This window comes from Tyto alba, unplaced genomic scaffold (genome assembly GCF_018691265.1).
Source record: "Tyto alba isolate M040663 unplaced genomic scaffold, T.alba_DEE_v4.0 Super-Scaffold_38, whole genome shotgun sequence".
Lineage (NCBI taxonomy): Eukaryota > Metazoa > Chordata > Aves > Strigiformes > Tytonidae > Tyto > Tyto alba.
In genome coordinates, this window is record NW_024881313.1 from 14,281,917 (window position 1) to 14,304,944 (window position 23,028).

General features: G+C 40.6%; 1 protein-coding gene across 3 annotated transcripts in view; it reads left to right on the forward strand.

Moving 5' to 3' along the window:
* The first annotated feature begins 18,033 nt into the window (after positions 1–18,033).
* SLC25A13 (solute carrier family 25 member 13) overlaps positions 18,034–23,028 on the forward strand; it is a 102,475-nt gene continuing 97,480 nt past the window's right edge. The window contains exons 1-2 of one of the 3 annotated variants that reach the window (XM_042802060.1): positions 18,073–18,118; positions 20,534–20,548. In XM_042802060.1, coding sequence (XP_042657994.1) covers positions 18,107–18,118; positions 20,534–20,548 — 27 coding nt within the window. In that variant the 5' untranslated portion in view covers positions 18,073–18,106. Of the gene's footprint in view, positions 18,119–20,533; positions 20,549–23,028 lie in introns of all 3 variants that reach the window. The other 2 variants (XM_042802059.1, XM_042802062.1) reach the window with 2 other exon arrangements.

The window sequence follows — 23,028 nt, forward strand, 5'->3', positions numbered from 1 at the left end:
CGGTCCCAGGTGACCACCAATACCAGAAAATACTGTGAGATGATGCTGGAGCTCAACTTCAGGCCAGGCAGGTGAGGAAGGGCGTAAACTTAACTGTGGCTGCGAGTTGCTGGTGCTACAACCAAGAGAAGCAGGGCCCTTCCTGACCGTGCTGGCGTATATGCCTGCGGGATGCCTCCACCTGAGACTTCTCACTATCCTCCCACCAACTTCTTCGCATGCTCCACGAGCATTGAGGGCAAAAGAAGCAGCATCTTGACAATGAGCAATATTTTGCAGAACAAGTCATTCAGACTACGTCACTGCTGTGCTAAACCCTGTTTTATCTGCAATATTTGTGCACATTATTTGCTAGTTTAAGCAGCTCCTGCCTGCACGCTCTCCTGTTCAGCAATAGCTACTCTCAGCTGGCTGTCCTGGCTCTGTATCTGGGAGACTTTTCGTCTTGCTGTGTGTACGGAGTTGGTTGTTTGGTTTGCAAGGTTTTCCATATCTGAGCTCAGCTGTGTGGTTTTAGTTCTTGGAGACTGGGGTTGGCCATTTGAATTCCTAGGTCTTGTGTGTCTGAAGCGAACCGGTTTGGTTTCAGAAAAAAATTCTACAGTATCACAAGCTCTTGAATAGCAATCAATGTTTAGCAGCAATGGCAGACAGCAGTATCCACAGGAACTGGGTAATCAGTGGAGACTTAAGTAATAGACATGCTAATGGTAAAAATTAACTCATTCTAGGAAAATGAATGGCATGGACTCATGAATGGTACTTTATTCAAAAAGGTTGTCATGTCAGTATCAATAGTTGGCCCTTAGAATACTATCATAATGGAAATATTAGCAATGGCTGTGTCCCTCAGGGAAGAAATCAATCTGTCATGAGGAAACATAATGGTAAATTAGTTACAGTATAATGAAAACAATATATACTTAAGACCTAAAGGCTTATTTGTATGTTACGATTACTACAAAACCTCTTACTGTATAATTGCCAATGACTTAATCAAGTGTTTGAATTTCAAGACCTCTCCATGACAGCAAATTAAGACCTTTTGAAAATGGAAGATCTTTGGGGCAGGCACCTATTTTTGGCAATGGGCATGTGTACTGTACTGCACTGGCCCACCCAAATCTCTGGGCTTAGGCTATCTCAGTAATGTGAACAGTCATTAAAACTAGACCTCTCAGACTCATGAGATGAAGGCCTTGTCTTCTAAGGGGTCACACCAGGTTACACCTTACTGTAATGTATATTGCAAGGTATGACATTTATACCATAGCATTTTTCACTCATTGGTCATAGCATTATTTTTCCTTTCTTTTTGGATTTATTTATCATAATATATGTACGTTTTTTAAGTGCCTGAAATGACCTAGTTCTGAAATGACATGATTTTCCGCACTTTGCCAGCAGGAAGATACCAATACAAACAAGCAGTTAGATTTAGTTTTGTTTTCTATAAGCTAACACTGATAAAAAAAGGCCTCTGCTAACTCCTGTTTCCAGCTTTCTGTAGGAGAGGAGATGCTGGCTTATTCAGGAGCTCTACTTCCTTTACTGCAAGAGTCCTCTGTTACACATAAATTAGTCTGTATAAATATGAACCGCATTTGAGAAAGTTACTCCAAAAACACTGGTATGCTGATGTCTGACAGTCATGCAGGCAGTAGGAGTAAAGATGTATAGCACTGCCATTTTTCACAGAGTGAACAAAGGGACATGGTAAGTTACTATGTCTCTTCTTTGTTGATATTGGACACTTCTTCTGGACAAAGTGATCCAGAGGAAGATAAATAAAAATACTTTGATTTTTCAAAATAGTGACTTTGAATTGGCCGGAAAAGAAAAATAAAGAAAGCCAGTACCATGTTACCACATGCCAGGAGACAGTGGTAAGTTTTTATTTTTATAGCACATTCTGGAAAACATCAGGGAAGGGAAAAAAAAAAAAATCATAGAATCACATAATTATAATCCTCTATATTAGGAATTAAAATACGTTTTTATATCACTTCTCTTACGCCATAATTTAGAAGCTTTTGTACACTTTAAATAATTAACAATACTAACAATTAAAGAAATTAATGGAAAAAGAAACATAAATTAAGTCTGCATTTTGACAGAAGGAAAATATCAAAGTAAATCTGTCTCAGTTTCTGAGCTTATACCTTCAAAAGCAATCTCTGATGTTTCTGTTGGCTGTAGTGGGCCTCTGGACACATGGGAAGCTCTCCCCGCGTGTCTGATTGCAGGACTGGGACTTCATGTGGTAGGTCTCTGAATGTTCACCACTTTACACAGAAAAGGCTCTGGTCTACTGGTTACCACACTGTAACCAATGCAAGTCTAGAAAAAGGGAAAGCGGAAGAACTGCATCATTTTCATCCTCGTGTCCAAAATAGCAAGCCCATTAAAATGTCTGCTATATAATATATTTTTTGTTAGTGCACAGTGAAAGTGGCTTCTGGGCTTTTGTGGAAACTTTCTTTCTTCTGAAGTTTATAAAAAGCTCTGTCACTCCTATATAGAGATCTGATCCCAAATGACCTCCGCAGACCTCAGTGGACTACATATGTGGGTTCTTCTGGCCACGCTGGAGACCATTTTGTTATTGCCTTCAAGATGTGATGTGTGAAAGGCTAGCTGGACTGTGCTGTGAAACCAGTCTGACATTTCATAGAGCTGAGCACCTTTGAAAACTGAGTGCATCTTGTCAATGGAGAAAAGCAGAAGCTGAGGCTTCTGGAGGCCAGGGAGGCATCAAGCCAAGCTGGGGCTGCACAGCCACATGGCTACCAGCATCTCATGTGATGTGATGACAGAAGGGCAAATGTGTGCCTAAAATGGGTATATCACAACAGCTCCTCATTACTGAACATGGCTAATAATTACCTATTGGCAATTACATCGAATGAAATCCTTTTTATATCAGTGTAAAGGTTATTCTTAAACAGTATAATGTACCATCAGGCAGAGTACTTACCCTGCTTCTTCTGAGTAAGACATCAGAAGCAATAAAATCATATTTTCCGATGCTGATGCTAGCCGTACAGCACCCCCGTCTCATCAGTATGGCTCAAAAGAGCCAAACACTCCATGGAAGTTATTTCTGAGTGATTTTCAAAGACAAAGAAAATCATGAACAGATCTCTAATATTTTTAGAGAAAGGCAAAATTATAATTTATTAATTTATAATTTTGCCTTCTATATAAATAAATACATTTTAAAAATCCTGTTCCTAGAGTATATCACATCTAACACAGTGAAGGCCCACTCTCTGCTGGAGTCACTACTACTAATATAAAATGAATGAACAGTAACACCAATAACAAAAAACAGCTGAAGACCTAGACTGGAGTATTCAAATGCTAGAAACTCATGGGCTGTAGGAAAAAGTGGAACTAAAGAGACCATAAAGTTAAAAGCTCTTCTGAAGTAATGCAAATGTTTGTAATCAAACCCAAATCTAAAGAGGTAACCATCTGATGAACAAAGCATCCAAAAGAAGGGAAAAAATGATGAAGCAATATAAAAAGAGAACTTATTTCAGGATGTATGCACCGCAATAGTCTTTCCATCTCAGGCAATACAGCATTCTTATTACTCAAAAGTAGTCATTCTTTCAAATCATAATAAAAATGACCCACAGAACACAGTTTTAAGTTTAAAAAAAAAAAAAAAAAAGAGAGAGAAAGAAAAAATCACTGGAGACAAGTTATCTTCTCTTGGCTCCAGCGGCATTTTCTAAAATTCAAACACAAATTGTGGGCTGAACAGTTTTATGCTAGTAAATGTAACAGGATGGGATCTTTAGTATTCATAACAAAAATAATAATCCTTTTGGACTTTTACTGAGTAGCTTAATGCAGCAGTATTTTGTAGTGGTGTGTTCTAAAACGTAATTATGTACAGTGGAAAAGGGCATCTCTTTTTGTAGTTTTAGGTTTATTGCATTTCAATTTCTTTGAAAGTCAGTCTGCTCTTCCATTTTTGAGAGAGCAGAGACTACCAAGCTCATTTTTTTTCTGGAACAATCATTTTCTTACAGTGTAACTACCATCTCCTTCATGAAGAAAACACTTTCAGTTGTTTTCAGTGTCCCCTCAGACTCTTCTTTTTCCCATCCTCTAACAGTTTGACTTTTGCTTGCTTTCTTTTGCTCAGTGTTTTGAGAATAACATGATGGAAAGCAAATATGATATCCACAGTCAGATATTCACAAATGCAACTGTAACAAAAATGCCATAATTGTTTACTGCTATAATTCTATTTATATTATAAGGACTATTAGCTGCTTTCATTCTTAATAACCTACCATGTTGTTTACTCCTACTTTGTTTTCTCCCTGGTGGACTTTGATGTTTATAGTAGGATGCTGAAAGCAGTCTATGGACTCTATGTGAGATGGAATGGGCTAAAAGGAGCAGGTACCCTTTCACAACAATTTTCTGGTTTTCTTTTAATCTCATGAAGTGCTATACATCAGCTTGTATGGAAACAGAGGAAGGAGACAGACCAGCATTTAAAATAGGTTCCTCCTGCTCACCATCACCCCTTCTTCCTGTAGGCCATAAGGAGTCAAGTTCATAAACTTCTGAAGGGATTTCCTCACCATTCCCTTCATGCACATGTCCTCTTCCCCCCTTGTTGTTCTACCTGAAAAAGGAGTCCCTATGGATGCCAAGTTTCAGCTAGCCATAGCTAGAAACAGGCAAAAGAAATGCAGACAAACAAAAGAAAATTTATGTGTAATATTATTAATATTCTCCTAATAGCAGAATTTCTTACTGGTTTCCAAGGAAAATGTTGACATCTGTATCACCTGAATCCATTCCTGCTGGACTAGACTAACCATTAAGAAACTGAATAGGATGGTCTTATCCTTGGGATGAAAATGGCTTAAATACTCTTTTCTATTTCCACTTTCTAGGATTTATGATAGACAGTTTCTAGACAAGCAGATATGATCCTATATATGAAGGTGGATTTGTCTAAGCAAAGCTCACAGCAAATCATTGGAGAGATGCTAGAATTCATGGTTATTCAGTTGAGGAGACTTGCTTCTGTAAATTTTTCCTGAATCAGTTGTGACTATGGTATGACATGAGTGAAGGACACCCCTGTGACTGCACTTTCACAGTCAGTGGTCAACTACTATAAATGACATAACATAGAGTGTGAGCAAATATCAGCTTTACCTAAAGCTGCAGACTGTATACAGGGTTTGGATCAATGGCTCATTTTTTCATTAGAGTCTTCTCCACTCTGCCAAATAATCCTGTTGACTTCAGATGGATTTTAACTTGCATGAATCAAGGCCACTAGATCTGCCTCTGGAGGATGCGATGAGTTTACTTAACAAAATCTTATTGTGGGTATCCTTAATTGTAATCTGAATTCTAAACCATTGCTTATGTTGTCATACACGCCTTGGCAGAAATTGCCTGCCTGGGACCCTAAGGAAAATACACATCATGAAACTGTCTCAGTGAGTAAACATGTTTGTGACCTGAATCTACTTTTGCTTTCTAAAGGCTAGTTTGAGAGAGTCACAAAACCTCAGACTCCCCCAGTTCATTCATTGCGATTGTTGTTCATAGTTGTGGTTGTTTTTCTTTGGATGCTCATTCTCCTTTCCCTTCTCTGTGGCGTGTTTTGCACAGTTCACTTGCTCAGGCCATGGAAATAGCTTCCCTTGGAAAACAACACTGGAGATCTGCAGCTTAAAAATGTCACAGTGGTGCAGAAACAATTGCAGAAAAAAATTCAGAAGAAAAAGACAAGTTTTCAGGAATGTCCTTCAGCTCGTAAAGTGGTCCTTTATGAAATGGCATACACTGAAGATAAAAATTCCTTAAACTACAAATACATCTCTGTAACAGAAGAATACTTTTAAAATTTGCTTTGCATTAACAAGAACGATGATTTACAGTTAATAACGCCTTCAGGTTAAAATTAGAGCACTGCTCTGGTTTGTTACTTGAGGAATAGTGGACGTTACACTATTTATAATAATTAATCTATAATTAACCAATTAAATCTTTCAGTTCAGCCTTTAGTTTATTCTTGGCTAACTTTGTTCTTCAACAGCAGTGGCCTTTAACCAGTTATTTTCTGTGCATCTAATAAAAAACTTTTCCTTCCACCTCCAGCTAATCCAGCATCACTACTGCAGCCTGAACTCAGAATTGCCCCTAGACACCAGATGAAAAAAGTCATATATATGTAACTTCCACTCCAGAGAACTATGTAAGAATACACTGCAGCATGTTGAAACTTCAATTCCCACTAAAAATGAATGGTGCATATTATTAATGCAATCTATTATTTTTTTTACTTATTCAGCAAAAGGACTATGCAAACCTAAAGGTGGGATCTGTGATCTTTATTAACACTAACTCTCTAAAGTCAGGAGTGCACCTTTCTCCCCCATGAAAATAGTTATGCATTAGGGTTTTGCTAATCATGACGAATTAATTCCCTAAGAAAATCATTAAAAACCAGTGTATGTCTACAGAACACTGCTAAACCATGGGTGTTGAAATAATATCTGTAATCAATAAGATTTTGTTTTTAAATCAGAGTTCGTAACTTTTAACATCAAAGGTTGTATTCAAGTAAATGTTTTTATTTTCCCCAATACTGTAGAATTGATATTTCTTTTGCATTTGCAAATGTAAATTTGTAACCCGTTTGCATCCTACAATTAGTACTAAATTAAAGAATAGTTACCACAATAAAATTGGATTGAAGCAAAAGGCAACAAAGAAATTAGTGATTTGTACAAATCCCATTTCTAGTTGGAATGCTTTTTACTGTTACATGATTAAGTCTACAACTGTGTCAAAAAATGTTTTGCTTCAGAAACTTTGGTTCTGTCTTGCCAAAGTAAATATTCTTAAGATGTTTTAATTTTCTGTCATTCTCTAAGGACCAACGTACCTCTGTTTGAGGCTTTACAGTGTCTGACCAGCAATTGTTTCAGGGGATGTCAAGACTGTCTATACAGCCCATTCTGTGCAGTCATTTACCCTTTATAGAAAAGTGAACATACAAAGCATTTTAATTCTGAGAAAAAATACTGTTTTTTCTCTGAGCTATTTTTTCTAATCTGTCCTTTTCTTCAAAACAAGTGGAATCTCTCATCTAGCGTTTTGATACAACAAGTAATCACACTTATTTTTCTGCTGCTGTACTGTTTCTAATTGTACCTACTTACATTCTGAGAATCAAAAAAGAAATGAATGCAATAAAGAACAGGACTATACAAATAATTTATTTCTCATACAACTGGAGAGAAAATATAATTTTTTTTCAGTGTTTTCCATTATAAGATCTTATTTTCAGTTGCTTACATATTAATCCATCACTCCAGGCCAGAATACTCCATGATAGATGTCTGGCTCACAGTGGCACTTTTTTGAAAGTTTTAGCAAAACCAATGCAGTCATTCTGAAGAACAAGATGAAAAGAATGTTTTTTCAATGCTAGAAAAGTTTTCAGAAAGTTAGCTGTGGCATCCACCATACTTTGGAACAGCCTGATGAAAACTAATAGACAGCTAATGCTTTTATTTGCAATGTGCTTTTTATTACCTCATGCCAGTAAAATGATTTAATTTGGACAAGACAAAAAGTTTGGAAAATTTGAAATCTGCAGATTCTCAGTAACGGTTTGCTCAGGGTTGGTACCTAAATTCTTCAAATATTTGTTCTATGTTGAGCCAGCAGCTCAAGGATGTAGGCTCTCTGAAATTCCATGGAATGACTACTCTAGCGCAGCACTTATTCCCTAATTTTAGTTTGGCTCTTTTCTTTTTTGCTTCCAGTGCACAAAAGAGGGGAAAATGGCTCAATTAGGGCACAAGAGAAACGAGTCAGGGCTGATACATTGGGAAACAGTAGCAGAGTTTGAGGTAAGAAAACGGGAGGCTGACGAAGAGGAGCCATTGAAAAACTGCAAAAGGAGTTGCCAAAGGGCTTCAAGCACTGGGCTAAGAAGGAAAACAGATCAACTAAAGAGGGATGAGGTTGCAAATACTAGGATCAGAAATTAGTCAGAGTGGGGAGGGCTGCTCAGTGGCAGGCAGAATGAAATGAGGACCAAGGAAAGAAAAGTGGTTGGTCAGATAAGGAGTTTCATGAGGAGTAGCCAAGGACATAGTACAGCTGTGGGGGAGAGACCAAGATATGAAATGGAAGGGGACAGAGACAATATGTTATCAGGAGGGTAGTAGATGAAAGGCCAACACCAACCTGTGTATGACTAGGGCAAAAAATAACCCACCTAAAAATACAAGCACTGGACTACAGTCCCTTCAAGAAGTGGAATGTTTTTATGTGCCAATGACCTTGAATTATCTTCTGCACCAGAGCAAAATGCGATAGGAATAACTGAAATCAGTAGCCACTAAGCAACTGGAGGTACAGCCATTTTCTTCTTCAGGTATTTCTGAAGCTTTCACTAGCTGCCATGTACCCACTGCAAGCCATGCTGTGCAAGAATCTGTTCAGCGTCTGAAGTCCTTGCTGGTTCATGCCCTCCGAGGCAAAGGAATGACAGTTTCTGGCCCTTAAAACCTTGGCTGAGCTATGAACTAAGCTGCTCAGCTGTGAGAGGAATGGGCCAGGTGAGGACCTGAGTGCAGACATCACCTTGGGTGCCTGCAGAGCCGTACAGGGAGGCTTCTGTGGAGATCCAGAGCTGACAGACTCTATTCAATTAAAACCAGAGCTTTGAGATCACATTCCCAACCTTTTCTCCATCCTTTCATGCATCTGACTCAGAGAATTTTGGATATCTCTTCAGGTAGCACTAGACAGGTTATGAAAAAGACTCAACCAGACATTTCAGACCTTCTAACATAAGCTGCATGGAGGTTAGTTATGCAAAGAGAGCCAGAAGTACTGACCTCTGAAAAGCTGGCAGCATCACTTGGAATCACCTTCTGATATGCAGCAAGTAGCTGACGAGTAATGATTAACAGATTCCAAATAGCAACTTTAGACCATGTGGCTGCAGCCAGAATAAATGGTTCGTGTTAATGATTTACATAAGCATTTCAAACTTGGTGGCACCAAAGTAAGTATCTTTCATTTTAGCAGCAAGAATATAGAAGTGCCTGAAGGGAAACTGAAAGCTCAGCTGTTGTGATATTTGACCTAAAGTATCTAAAGTTCCTCCCTGAAATACAGAATGGCATCTTAAATGCTGAGGCTCAGCTTGTTTCTACATAACCACTCATGGAATGTTTTCTTTCCTCCAGAGATAATGGTCTGACTTGGACTAATAAGACTCTCAAAAGATCTGATTAGTTAAGATGCACTTAAAATGTGCCAATGCGAAGTGAGATAGACACTCCCACAAAAACTGATCAGAACTTATCTCCTCAGTTCTTGTCCAAAAAGCACTGAACGATCAGCTTTGCAACAGGCACTGCAGGTCCACAAACTCAGGCCTTTCAGAATAACAACTGAAGCATGTTGTGGAGCTGAAGGTCATTTCTGCTTACGCCTGACCTTTGCAGGATATGGGTCTCCTACTGGATAGCAAGTACAACAAGGGAATAGAGAGAAGGCTGTTAGTTTGCTTAGTTTTTAAGGGCAAATAAACTAAGACCAGAATCCCCACAAGATACCTAGGAAATCTTTGGGAACCAGCAGAAGCCTGACAGGGTGGGAGATTAGTGTTGCATTTTGCAATCACCCAGAGCCAAGAAGTCTGACGGATGTGTCTCATTCACTATAAGAGTTCCAGCTGCTAAGTGCTATTCTATATGATTTTCTGAACAATGTAACAACATCAGCAGGCTTCTTCAGGAGTCTCCTAAAGATACAATTCCCCCAACAAGCCATACTATTAAGTAGAAAGCAATACTGTTCTGAGGTTCCAAATGTTCTTCAAGTACAGCTTCTCTGTGGACCTTATCAAGCCCAGTCTCAAAGAGGTAAAATGGAAGTGAGTGGATCCACTCTCAAAGAAAATGCTTATGGAAGAACAACTGACCTGTAGCTCTTCAGTGCTGGTTATTGTCTTAGAGCCCGAGTTGTGGCTGAGGATTCAAGAAGGTATTGCCTTCAAATCTCAGTAGCAAAAGTTGCACCTATTCTCTCAATCAATATACCCTACCTATTTGTGTAATCTGGCTGAATCTAGTAATAAGCCTCATGGTAACTGTACATATTCTGCACTGACAGGGAAGTACCAGAAGAAGAAAGTACACAGGACTTGAGTGCATTTTATGATTACTACTCTGATGCTCCTACAGAAGGCTAAGATAATGGATTCCCTCACCAGGCAATGAACATTTCAATGATGTGCACTTTAAGTCACTCTGTATTAATATAAACAAGCAAAACAGTACATGACAAAGTTGTTCTTCACTATGGCAGAGATGAAAATTTTCCTCCCTTTTGCGAGTTTTCCTCTGTCTCCATTGAAAAGGACACTGCTGACTCACATCTGATTAGCCCTGTTACTGTAGTATAAGCAGTGGAGAAGGAGAAAAGAGCTGGATTCTTTTCTGCCTCATACATCACTATCCACCCACAAAATCTAATAGAGGATAAATCATATTCTCAGATGGGAATTTTCCTATTGATTTCAGTAAGCATAGCAATGGATTTTCTGTATTTATTGTTTAAATTTTGTTACCCATAGAAATAGTGGGCTAAATAATCAAAACATCTGTTGCAGTTCAGCTTTCAAGAACTTAGCTGAAATCCCCTACAATCTCCGTTTGATGGGTAGAGTGTGGACACCAGACTGGGAAAGCTCTGAGACACTGAACACAAAAGCTGCATGACACATTTTTACTGAGTCACCACCGACCGTACAATTCATCCTGAAATACCATGCCTGCTTCTGAAGCATGAAACTGTAGGTCCAGATGGTTTCTTCCCACCTCTCCAAGGCTGGTGCCAACCAAACTGAAAACAGCAATAAATAATGAAAAAAGAGGAGGGAAACAATCCACCAAACAAGAAGCTATGTGAGCAGAGCAACCCAGAAAGTCTGATTTTCTGTGGATTATTCTGGAGTTTAAAGAGATCATTAGCTGGGCTGGTGTCTTCCCCCATCGTTAGGCTTTTCTCTCTCTTTGGATACGGATTCTTTGGAGTCTATTAAGAGATGAACTTCCATAGTGTAGTATATTCTTCAGTGGGACCAATAAGAAGTCTTTATTCTTTATCAGGCTGCTATTTTTTACAAAATCTGGAGGAATGTAATACCTCTGAGACCACTACTTATCTCTCAGGCCTGGTTGAAACTGGCTAACAGCTGACTTTTGATCAGACGCATACAAAAGCAATGCAATCTGCTGTTCTTGGTAATCAAATTAAAAACAAGTGCTCCGAGTAATTAGAAGTTATCATCTTCCCTCTGTAAACACACTTGCCATCAACACTTCCAGTCTTGTAAGTCATTAAAAACCTTTTGAACTTCTGTCTTTATCCACCTCTTTTTAACAAAACAAATACCAAAAGCTGGCACATGCTGATAACAGAGAGCTGTAAATACCGAAGTGGGTGATATTCTTAGAGTCTAAGCAAAGCACTGAAACTAATGGAAAAGCTCCAGCTGGCTTTAATGGACTTTGAGCTAGACCATTTTTCTTGAGCTGTGGAAAAAGACTAGCTCATAGTGGGTCCTCTGGAAATGTGTACTAACAATTAATAAATGTTGTATCTCCATGGAAAATAAAAAATTATGGGTTTTGGCTGGAAAATGAAAGAAAACACGGAGTTTCAAGCTGACCGAATGTTTATATTTTCAAACACGTACATTTGCTGAAGTGAAGAGAAAATCAGGGCTTTGTACAAAACTTTGCAAAGGTTCTATTACTCTCTGCAAAGTCTTGGCTAACTAAAATCCAGCTGTCTTCTTGCACGCAATGTATGTTCAGTGTGTGCAGACATTCATACATACAGTTTATAGACATATACATGTTCTATGAAATGACGTCTAGTCTCTTCTGTGAGTAAAGTCTGGTTAAAGTAGGGTGGCTATTCAGATACAACTAACATTTCGGCAAATGGATTTATTAACAGATTCCAATCAATCACGTTATGCATAATGCTTTACATTCTAGGTATTTTGGTGACTAGGTTAACTTTATAAATAGCAAATTAATATACTGTGTTGAAAATCTGATCTACTTTTGCTCTTTATTTTTCAGTGATTGACAGACTTATTACAATTTTTTTCCTCTTCATAAATGCTTCAGAATTGAGAAGATCTAATCTCTCTTTTAGCATTTTAAGTTGGTGTTCCAGTTTTGTTTATTTAATAAATAAAATTGCAAGAAAAAGAAGGCAATTTACCCCTTGACAAACCTCCATCTTGTTAACTTCCATCTGTGAATAATGGCCAGTGAGAGTGCAGTGTGGCTAGTACAGAATGGATTTGGTGTAAGCAGAAACAATTCTGATGGTATTGTTAGGAGCTGGCATTTGCACTTATGCAAATTTTTTACTGGTTCGGAATAACAATGATTTAATCCAGCAGCACAGTTCAGCACTTGACCTGCAAACACAACTGTTATTTTATTTTTTTTATATCACTCTTATTAAAAAAAAAAAAAAAGAAAAATATAGATAACTCCTATATCTGTAATATAATTTACATTCAGTACTTAGCTTTAAAAATGTGATACTATTAGTACACAGTATGATAAATATTCTAAGCATACACAACTTGTGCTAGGTGATAAAATATTCTGAGCATGTCCTAAAATGATTCTCTCATCAGAGATGGCTTGTTACCTCCACCATCAGCAGATACTGATAATTAATCAACTGAAATGAATCTTTACAGAATAAACAAATCTGTTATACATGAAGGATGATTATGTTCTTTTGGCTGTGAAGATTTTTCATAACTTATTCATGCCAATGGTGTGCCTGAGTTATGAAGTATTTTTCACTTACAAAATAAATATAGCATCCTTTGTTTGTCATATATCCCTTCTATTTTCTGGGCTTTACTAACATAAATCAGCACAAATCTACCAGGTATGCTGATTTACACCAACAGAAGAATTAACTCTCTATTCATCAGCAGCATCAATGTTCCCCGAGTTATTTCAGATGCATTTCTAAAACATAGCCCTGGTAAAGCATTTTCAACTGTTCCATTTTAACAGTAATGTCTGTGTAAATGCCATCATCAGCCGTAAGACAGAATCATAGCTGTCTCCTTCCAACTTTGTGAATTCCACTCTCCTGGTAGACGTAATACACACAGTGGGGGATAGTGTTGTATTTTGAGATGGGAGAGCCATGAAAAGATACTATTATTTGTATGGATTTTTAAATGAATTCATACTTCTATGTGCTGCATTTATGCTCACTTTTCCTTGAATTATTTAAATGACCAGTTTGGTATTTCACTGGCAGAAACATTGATAGACAATGAATTTCAGACATGCATGTGAAAATATTTGAAAATCTTATGTACTAAGGAACAGGAAACAAGATCATATTTGGCTGACCTCCTCCTCAGCAATCAAAGATAAACAACGGGGCCTAAATTACAAATATGTGTGATGTGTTAAAAAAACAACAGCAAAAAAGGAAACATTGACAATGTTATAAAATAACCAGAAAAACAGCAAATATATTTGAGGAAATCATGATCTGCTGTGCATATTCTTCAGAGAAAGAATTGTGAATGATTCATTCAGACTGAGTCATACTTTATTTTATTAGAGAAATTCTCAGGGTTAGGCCTACTGTGTGAGCACAAATTCTTGGCTAAGATTCACTAAAACTGATGTGCTAACTCGCATCAGCCAGACATCCTTTATTGAAAAAAAAACAAAACACAAAACCACAGAAACAAAAAAACCCCAACCAAACCCTTGACCTAAGGAAGGGGATACTGCTTCATGCCTTTTCCTTGAGGCTTCACTGGGGGAGAGGAGTCAATAAAGAGTTTTAAGAACTATTTAAACAGTCTGCTCAGGAAAACCTTGTGCTCGTTTCTTTTGAACATTCAGCTCTTTCCCACTAGCCATGAGGCCACTTGTTTATTTCTGCTATAAGCTATACTTTATAGGAAGACATACTTGGTACAAGTTTTGTGGTAAGTTAACATACGGCATGCTATCCATGCTGCTGTATGTATAATATAACATAAAAGAAGCCACCTGGAAGACAGTTACTATATTTTGGGGCAGACAGAAAGTATACTGAGGAAAACATCTCAATAATTCTGATAGATAGTATCATAGGTCTTGAGGGCCTTGGATCAGTCTTTGCTTTACCTGAGCTTTTCTCCAAGGTACTCGGTGCATCCAGATCTTTCCAGATCAGATCTTTCCAGATCAAGCCCTTTCCAGATCAGATCTTTTCAGATCCAGCCCTTTCCAGATCTCTCCAGATGCACTCAGATCTAAGAAGATATTTTCTTGCCTTTAAGCTACACACTGCAATGCCTACATTTTAGGCATCTGTGTACCAGTGCAAAATCCAGAACACCGTAAGAGAAATCGTCGAAAGAGTAATGAATGTCAGAATAGGATCCAAAATAGCTAGCACACACATCTATGCTTTACACTAGTCAATAGGAAAATGTTGATCCTTTATCAGTTCTTTATCAAGTCTAAAAAATCATGACCCCCAGGCTGTCAGTCTCCTCAGGGTAACCTTTAATAAGCTCAGCAAAGATCATATGTGCAAGTTGAGACATGGTTGCCCTGCTATACGATACCCTAAAACACCAAATAGTGAATCAGTTCTCGTTGTCTCTTCTACATGTAAACAATCAAAGACTAATTTTTCACCTCAAGAACAGTGTCCAGATACTAGGTTGTGGCTTACTTTGGAAACAAGCTACAGCTCTGCCTGCAAAGCACATCCCCATATATATGAAGAAAGTCAGGATGCCCCGTATCAGAAAAGGGCACGAGAAGGAGCTAACTCTAGTTGTTTCTCATTGCAGAATAGAGCCTTGAAATGACTGTGTGCTCTGTTTTGTGAGTGTTACATGTAAGACACAGAAAAAGACATTGGTTGAGGAGACAAGGATCTCCTCATTTCTCCAAGAAACTCTTATATGTTTTGTAATGAAAAATGACTCACAATTTTACCCTCATCCCATCACATTTTACCATACAAAAGCCATGCTTCTCTTCAGTCCATGTGATCTTGAATTCTCCTCTGCACAATGACACAGCTTCACTAGAAAGAATGAAAAATGTTCCTTCTCTATTCCCCAGAGCAGTCTATGGCTTTGTGGTTAAAACATACTGAAAGAAGTATGACACATGGGCCTGAATGTAACCTCAGTTAACAGCAGACTTTGAAAACAAGTTGCTTGTGTAGCCCAAAAGAGTGCTGTAATCTACTACAGTCATATCACGTGCCATTTTAAAAGTGAACATTAGCTTTCACTGCTTTTTCTATGAAGATAAGGAGCTTGGGCCTGTACATGAGAGTTGGACACAGTCAGAGACCTGCCAGGCCAAAGCCTTCATGCTGATTGTACTCAGGTTTTCATGTAAGCTAGGCAAGGACCTTTCAGCCTTGCCGGGACCAAGGCACTGCTGAAAGCGTGCACAAGACTTGAGGCACCTTTCCCACCTTGAAGGCTGGGAAATTAAGTAGATTCAGATTAGATATAGGAAAGAACCTTTAAAGGTCATCTAGTTCAAACCCCCTGCGATAAGCAGGGACATGTTCAACTAGATCAGGTTGCTCAGAGCACCGTCCAACCTGATGGGTAGATTCAGACTAGATATTAAGGAAGACATTTTTTACGATGAGGGTGGTGAAACACTGGAATGGGTTGCCCAAAGAGGTGGTAGATGTCCCATCCCGGGAAACATTCAGGGTCAGGTTGGACAGGGCTTTGAGCAACCTGATCTAGTTGAAAAGTCCCTGCTCATTGCAGGACGAGTGGACTAGGTGACCTTTAAAGGTCCCTTCCAACACAGTTCTAGAATTCTATTATTCTAAGTGCTAGAATTGCTCAGGTGTCGTTGCATTTGGGGAGCAGTCAAATGAAGCTTTCCAGGGTGATTCTTTTATATTTACCTTTCTGAGCTTCGCCAATAGTCTACCTGAAACATAGGCAGGTTTTTTTGCTTGTGTTTTCCTTGGCAACTAGCTCAAAACCATGTGGCAGGACAATGTGAGAACTGTAGTAATTTTCTTAGTCTTAGTATGGGAAAAAAAAAATGCCATTGAAGCCTGTTTTCACAAAAATAAAGCTCAACAGGACAGACTTTCAACCTCACATCTAAATATCCTGGCTTCTGTATATTCACAGAATGTTGTATTTGTATTCTAAGACAATTGTTATGCTATTTTCTCTCTGTAATTTCTCTCTTCTTAGTGGTATTATTAAAATAATCTGAGACTGTTTTTGTTGTTTATAAATGGACTGCTATTATCTATTCATTTATGACAAGGTGACAGTATTAACTTATCTAGTTGTTTGCAGCTAGGCACTACATAATCTGTTTTTTGTGCTCATTTGAAAAGGTGTGGCTGGAGGAAGGCTCCAAGTCTGCTTTGCCCTACCTGCTGTTTTCTAGGTCAGGGAAATGCAGCAAGAAGAGAAAGGCTGTGCTGTCTCACAGAACAGCTGAGCACTTGCAGCAGGCACATGGATGACAGGCAGGTAGAAAAGGAAGAGAATTCAGTGAGTGGGAGGGTTTTACAAGAAGCAGAGACTGGAAGAGTACTGAGAAGCAAAGGAGGTAAATACATTGCTGGGCCTTGCAGGTGATGGAAAAAACTTCTGAGGGACACAGAGGAGAGAGTACAATTTGATGAAAAACAAAAAGTCATTAATTCATTGAACTGAAAACAAACATAAAAATAACCATCCGGCACTGATTTATAGTGGGCACGTGCAGCTGCATTTATGAAGCTTTACAATTTTTCTACTGACTCCCTCTAAGACAATAGAAAACAATTAAACAGTTAATTGTTCTGGCTTATATTTAAAATCTTTAAAAATCTTTAAAGTCTTTAAAATCCTTTGCCTTTTTAGTATCTTTATGAAACTCACTTTAGGGAAAGTGCTGGAAGATCCACCTCAAAGCTATGACTAACTTGACACTCCATTATGAACACAAAACCTCACCCCCAAGCTACTTGTATAAGCAACCTTTATTTACATGCACGTGACAAGTTCCCTGTTTGCACTACCAACCTCAGGCCAGCCTAAAACCTCCCCAGGAGCCAGAAGCCCTGAGGCCAGACAGAGAGGGGCATCAGCAGGGCTGGCAATTGCCCTGGTTGCAGCCACCGGCCTGCACGCCAAATGGTATGGTGCCAAACGCGCCCAAACAGCCTGTCTGTAGACAGTCTGCAAACTGTGAGGCTTGTGGTCATCCTGGGTACAGCCGTGGACTCCAGTGGGGCTGCTTACGTGACACGTTCACGCCGACTTAGGAGCTAAAATGGCACTAACAAAATTTGGTTGAAAGCACAGCTCGTTCTTGGGACACCCCAGAACAGAGCCTCGGGATACAGCAACTGGATGAAACATCCCTCAAACAACAGTCTGGCTCGCGGGGAAGGGAATAGCCCTGGGCAGGAGAGCAGGGTTTGCCGAGAGGCGCACCACCAGCATGGCTGCTGTGAAGGTGTTTGGCATCCTCTCGAACACGCCGGAGGCATAATTTCCTCGGGTTAACAGCACGAATCACTAATTGGTGATGCGGTCACTCAGGCCTCTCTCCAGCGGCCGGAGGGTCTGCAGGGCCCCTCTGAGGCGACTCGGGGGCTGCTAGGCCACCCGCCGTAGCCCGAGGAGAAAAACCTGAGGTAAACCGGGTCCCCCTCGCAAGGGGTGAGGCCGTGCGCGCCGCGAAGCGCCCCGCGGCCCGCCGGTGCCCGGAGGCTGCATCTCCCGCCGCCTGGCCTGGCCCAGCGCAGGGCGCGGAGCCCGGAGCCCCTCGCCGGGCCGGGCGATGAGGAGGGCCGCAGCCAATGGGCTGGCGGCGCCGAGCGCCCCGTCCGCGCCTGGGAGAGCGGTGACGGCCGGCGCTGGCGGGCTGGTGCGCAGGCGGGGAAGCTGCCTGCCGCGGTCGGAAGGGAGGGGAGGGGAGGGGAGGAAGGGAAGGGACGGGAAGGGGGTGGCCGCGCCGGGCACAGCATGGCTGCCAAGGTAAGTCAGCGCCGGCGGCGGGCGGGTGAGGCGGCGCGGGCGGCGGCGGCGGCGCGGGCGGCGGGCTGGCGGTGCGCGCCAGCGCGGCCGTTGGCGGCGGGGAAGGGGGGCCGCGGCGGGAGGCGGGCGGCTGCCGCGTTTGACCTCGGGCCTGTCCTTGGCGAAACTCGGCGGGTGCCGCCTCCTCCTCCTCCTCCTCCTCCTCCTTCTTCTCCTGGCGGCTCCGCAGCCCCTCGCCGCCAGCCCCGGGGGAAGAAGCGGGGTGTTCTGCGGGGCTACCGAGCGCCCGCGGCGGGGGCGGCCGCCTCCCTCTCCCCTCCCTCCCCACTCAGTGTCCCTGTCTCCGGTGGGTACCGGGACGGCGCGGCGGGGATCCCGCCTCGGGGGGGGGGGAGCGGGCCTGCTCTCTGCTTGTAATGCACCATCAGCGTGACACTGCGCGGCCGCCCCCGCTGCAGGAAAGGTGAGAGGCGGCCGGTCCCGCCTCGCCGGCACCGCCGCGGCTCGTTGCGGCCCTCACCGGCGCGGCCCTGGCCGCCCCGCCCCGCCGGGCACCCGCGCCCCGGCCACGGCTCCGCCCAGCGCGCTTAGGCCCAGCTGTGCCTCGGGGAGCGCCCAGCCCCACGCGTGCTTGCCCAGCGTGGAGGTGAATAAAACCAGACATACGTACGTGTTGTATGTACACCTAGTGTTGGACGAGAGAATGCAGTAGGGCCTTGGGACAGCGGCGGGCAGGTTAGGACCTTGTAGGGCTTGCCGTGCCCAGAGCGGGCACTGATGTTGGCCCTGCCCGGCTTGCAGGCCTTAGCGTGATGGTCCCTTTTAGCTTTTTCTCCCATTTTCTCCATATACCAGTTTTTACCTTCTGTTTTCATATTTGATTGCAATTTCCAACCGGTTTCACTTCTCAGTGCTCTCCTGTCAGAGATACCCATTAGTTTGATTTTCCTGCTGTTTCAGAAGGATAAATCAATTGAATTACTTTTATCAATTCTTCAATAACACACTTCCATCCCCCCCCCCCCCCCCCAAAAAAAAAGGTCATTAGCTGGTTCAAGGCCATATAAAAAGTTGATATTCAACTTCTAATGGCAGATAAAATTATTTGTACTGTTGGTGTTTCAAAACTTACTACTAGGCTTTTATTAGGTTTATTTTTTTAATACTAACACTTTAAAAAAAAATTGGGTCACATCCTGCTTTTGTTAAAGTCAGTGATGAAACGTCTATCGAGAAAACAGAAAACAAAACTTCCCCAAGCAACGTAAAGCAGCACCTGTGCTCAGTCTGGCAGGAGTTGTATGCTCCTTTATTTCAGAGAGTCCATGACAGAGCTGCTTCTGTCAACACCTTTCTCACTAAGAACTTAGATTATCTGAAATGTATGCTGTCTTAATGGATTGGGCAATATGTGATTCCTCTTTGCTAGGGTATATGAAACTGTCATCACCAAATCTTATGTTTATTATTTATAGATCTTAGCTATTCTGTCTTGTTTTTTTTTTTTTTTTTTTTTTTTTAATTGCCCACTGGTCCATACACACAGCATATCAGTTACATTTTACCAAACTGTTGGTGTTAAAAGACTTAAGAGTCTTCCATTCAGTGAATTTATGAACCATTTACTTACCTTCTCCTCTCTAGGTAGCGGTTCTTAATCTGCAATCTGTTTGAATCCTTACTAGTCACATGTACTTAAAAATGTTGTATATGTAGTTTGTGTTTGTCTAATCAGGTAGACATGTGTGCTCCAAGCCACATGTTTGTATGGTGTCCATCTTCCTTTAGCTTGGTTTATTACACACTTCAGACCACCAAAATCTATACAAGCATATGCTGGAAAGACTCAACACTTAAGAAGAAACTGAATTGAATATCACATGGTTCCAATTACATCAGGCTTGGCAGGGGGATACCTGATAAAAAGAATAATGATTTGTGACTAGTGTCATCAGCATCTTTGGTGCATTGCAAGACAGATGCAGCACTTTGTACTGCAGTGTTTACAGCCCTCACATAGCTTCTGAGGAAGACTTCTGGTTGCAGGCTTGAATGTGTTTTGGGATATATGTTTAAAAAAAAAAAAAGGTGGAACTGGGAGCAGCTAGAATGGATTAATTATTAAGTTACCTTGTGAGACTTAAGGGGTTTTATCTTCTTGAGATGAAATAGGTGCTGATAAACACCAGTAAATTTCTAATTTTATTGAAGTCAATGGCAAAATCTAAGCAGTGTTTTGTACTTTTGATGGTAATGTCTGAGCTCAGGTTCTGCAAGCACACATATGAATAACTTTGCTACACAAATAGCTTCTGGGCCTGAAGTTATTCACATGTGCTTGCAGGCATGGGCCTTGATTTGTGTTCTAACGTCCTCACTGATGCATCTCAGTAATGTTTGCCTTTTTCACCTCAGCCAAACAATGGACTGGTGAGTCAAATGATTTTTCTAAAATCCTTTCAGTACCTTTTCCTTGCCAGTATCCTGCATGACCACTTCCTTTAATTTTTTAATTATACCCTTTTAGGAATATTAGTCTTTGGGATTGAATGTAATTGTTCTTCACATGCAAGACTTCAAACGTTGACATTTTAAGCAGACTCTCAGAATTCAGTCTGTCAAAAGGAAAACCCAAATGGGATACTGTTAAGGCTGCATAGTTAAGCACTCAGGTATCAAGAAATGGGCAAAGCTTTTATACATGGAATCTTTAGTGTCCATTACAGTACCATTTAATTTTCTTCGTTGTATATTACTCAGTGTCTTACAACTTATACAAGGTTTTAAATAATGTATACTGCACATCACTGTCTTTTCTTAATCTTTGAAAACATTTTCTGAAAGTGTTTTGTGAAAACTGCACTGTAAATTATATGCACACAAATTGCCAGTAAAAACTGCAGGTGAGATGTTTGAGTAGATTTTTACCTCACTGGTAACTAAATTACCACCATAGGTACTGGCTTCTTTTTCTGAATTGCACAGAAAACAGGCTATGTGGAAAGGCTTTATGGTAATGCATATACAGAGCAATAATGACATTTTATATAGTATGTCATGCTTTATTTCTTCATTTTGAGTGTTTAACAATGCATTCACAAAGTTTTTTCTGCCCTTTGGTCAGATACTTCTACAGAGAAGTTACATAGTCTAGCTAATGCCCCTTGCCATTCATCTGGTGTGTATTTTACAGCAAAATTAACTGTGCCTGTTGAGTGAATGTAAGCTACCGTTGGTCCATATACTGCTACACAGTTCTGGGCATAGCTGTTGTCTCATGCATGTACGAAGTGTGACTTGCTATCTTTTTAAAGTCTTACTGCTTGATAAAATATAAACATATTTTCAGTGGGAAGTTCTAAGGTACTTCTCAATGAGATGGACCCCTTTCCATAGCCGATTTTGCCTTTGCCACTGTGCTACTTTGTCTGTTCAACTTAAGGTCAGAAACTAATATGTATGATGGGAACTTGTATATATAATATTTTTAAATTTTGTATTTTATAGCCACTACGTGACATTTTAAAGTTAAAAATTGCATTAACGAAAATACCAAACTTGAATAATTTCGGTAGATAAATTAAAGCTTAGAAACCGTTGAAGAACAGTGAGCTTAGCATGGAGGCACTTGCATACCATTAAACTTCACCTCTGCTATGGATAGCATGTGAATCCATTTCAATCCTTGTATTGAACTTTGTAGTACTGATATAGGAGTTGATTTTTAAATACTGTGGAATATCTCTCTGTCTCTAATGTAGTTGTTTTTTTGTGCATGTGTAAACTTCTGTCCATTGGGCATACTGGTTGCCTCTATTACCCAGAATGTATAAGTGACTTTATAATTATTGGCTTATGGACAAAATGAACACAAATATCACGTACTAAAAAAGCTATCAGTAAAATGACTGATCAAATGAAGGCATGTACTTGAGACTACTTGCATGCTGAATTTTAAGTGCATGTGTTAGTCTTGTGAAGAACAAGTGTCTGACTGTCAGAAATACATCAGTAACAAAGAGATTTGTTGCTGACTTTACTTACATGACAGTATTTGGGATGTTTCTAATGCAAGGTAAAGAAAATTTGTTATGCAGTTTTTGTATATTTAACAATTCTTTAATCTTCTTTCCGCTTGTGTTTTTCTGGAACTGTTTACTACAGAAACTGTACCAGTGGAGTTACATTTTCTTTCCGGTTGCTGCCGTATTTACCTTTAGAATACTAAACCTTGTCATATAAAAAATAATTAGTCCCCATCACAGGCTCCTTGTTTGTCTTGGTGTTAACATAGTCAGACATTTCCCACTGAACACCCCACCCTTGCTAGAAGCATCATCTCGACTGAATTAATTGGGATTTCTGCGAAGGATTGGTGCTGCTGGCCCTGGCTCTGTGGGCCTTCTTGTGTGCAGAAATGATCCAATGCCTGCACTGGGCAATGTGAATTAGTGAGGTCTGGATAAGGAATGGTTGAAATACAAACACCACAGCAATGAGGTTCTAAATGAACATGATTCCAGACAATGCCGAAACTATTAGATGCTGGTGCAACCATACCATGTCAATTATTTTGCTGTCATGCATGCCCAGTGTGTCCCTTTGTGCATCCTACAGCTCCATCGTGCCTCTTCGTTCAGCTCCTTCTCCCATGCTCCTCTCCCCTGTGCTACCAGGAGGGTGGGGTGTGCCTGGGAACAGACTGAATTCACTCTTTTGTGCACTCAATGATGCCATTCTTCCCTTCCTCCAGCAAAATGGAAGAGCAGAATTGTATTGTATTGCATATGGTTTCATTGGGCCCTCAGGAAGGAACAGGTGATGGATCCTAGCATCATGATGGGCTACTGTGTCCATGGAAGGAGTGGAGTCCCTTGTGGACAGGCTCCAGCCAGTTGGTGAGATCAAAA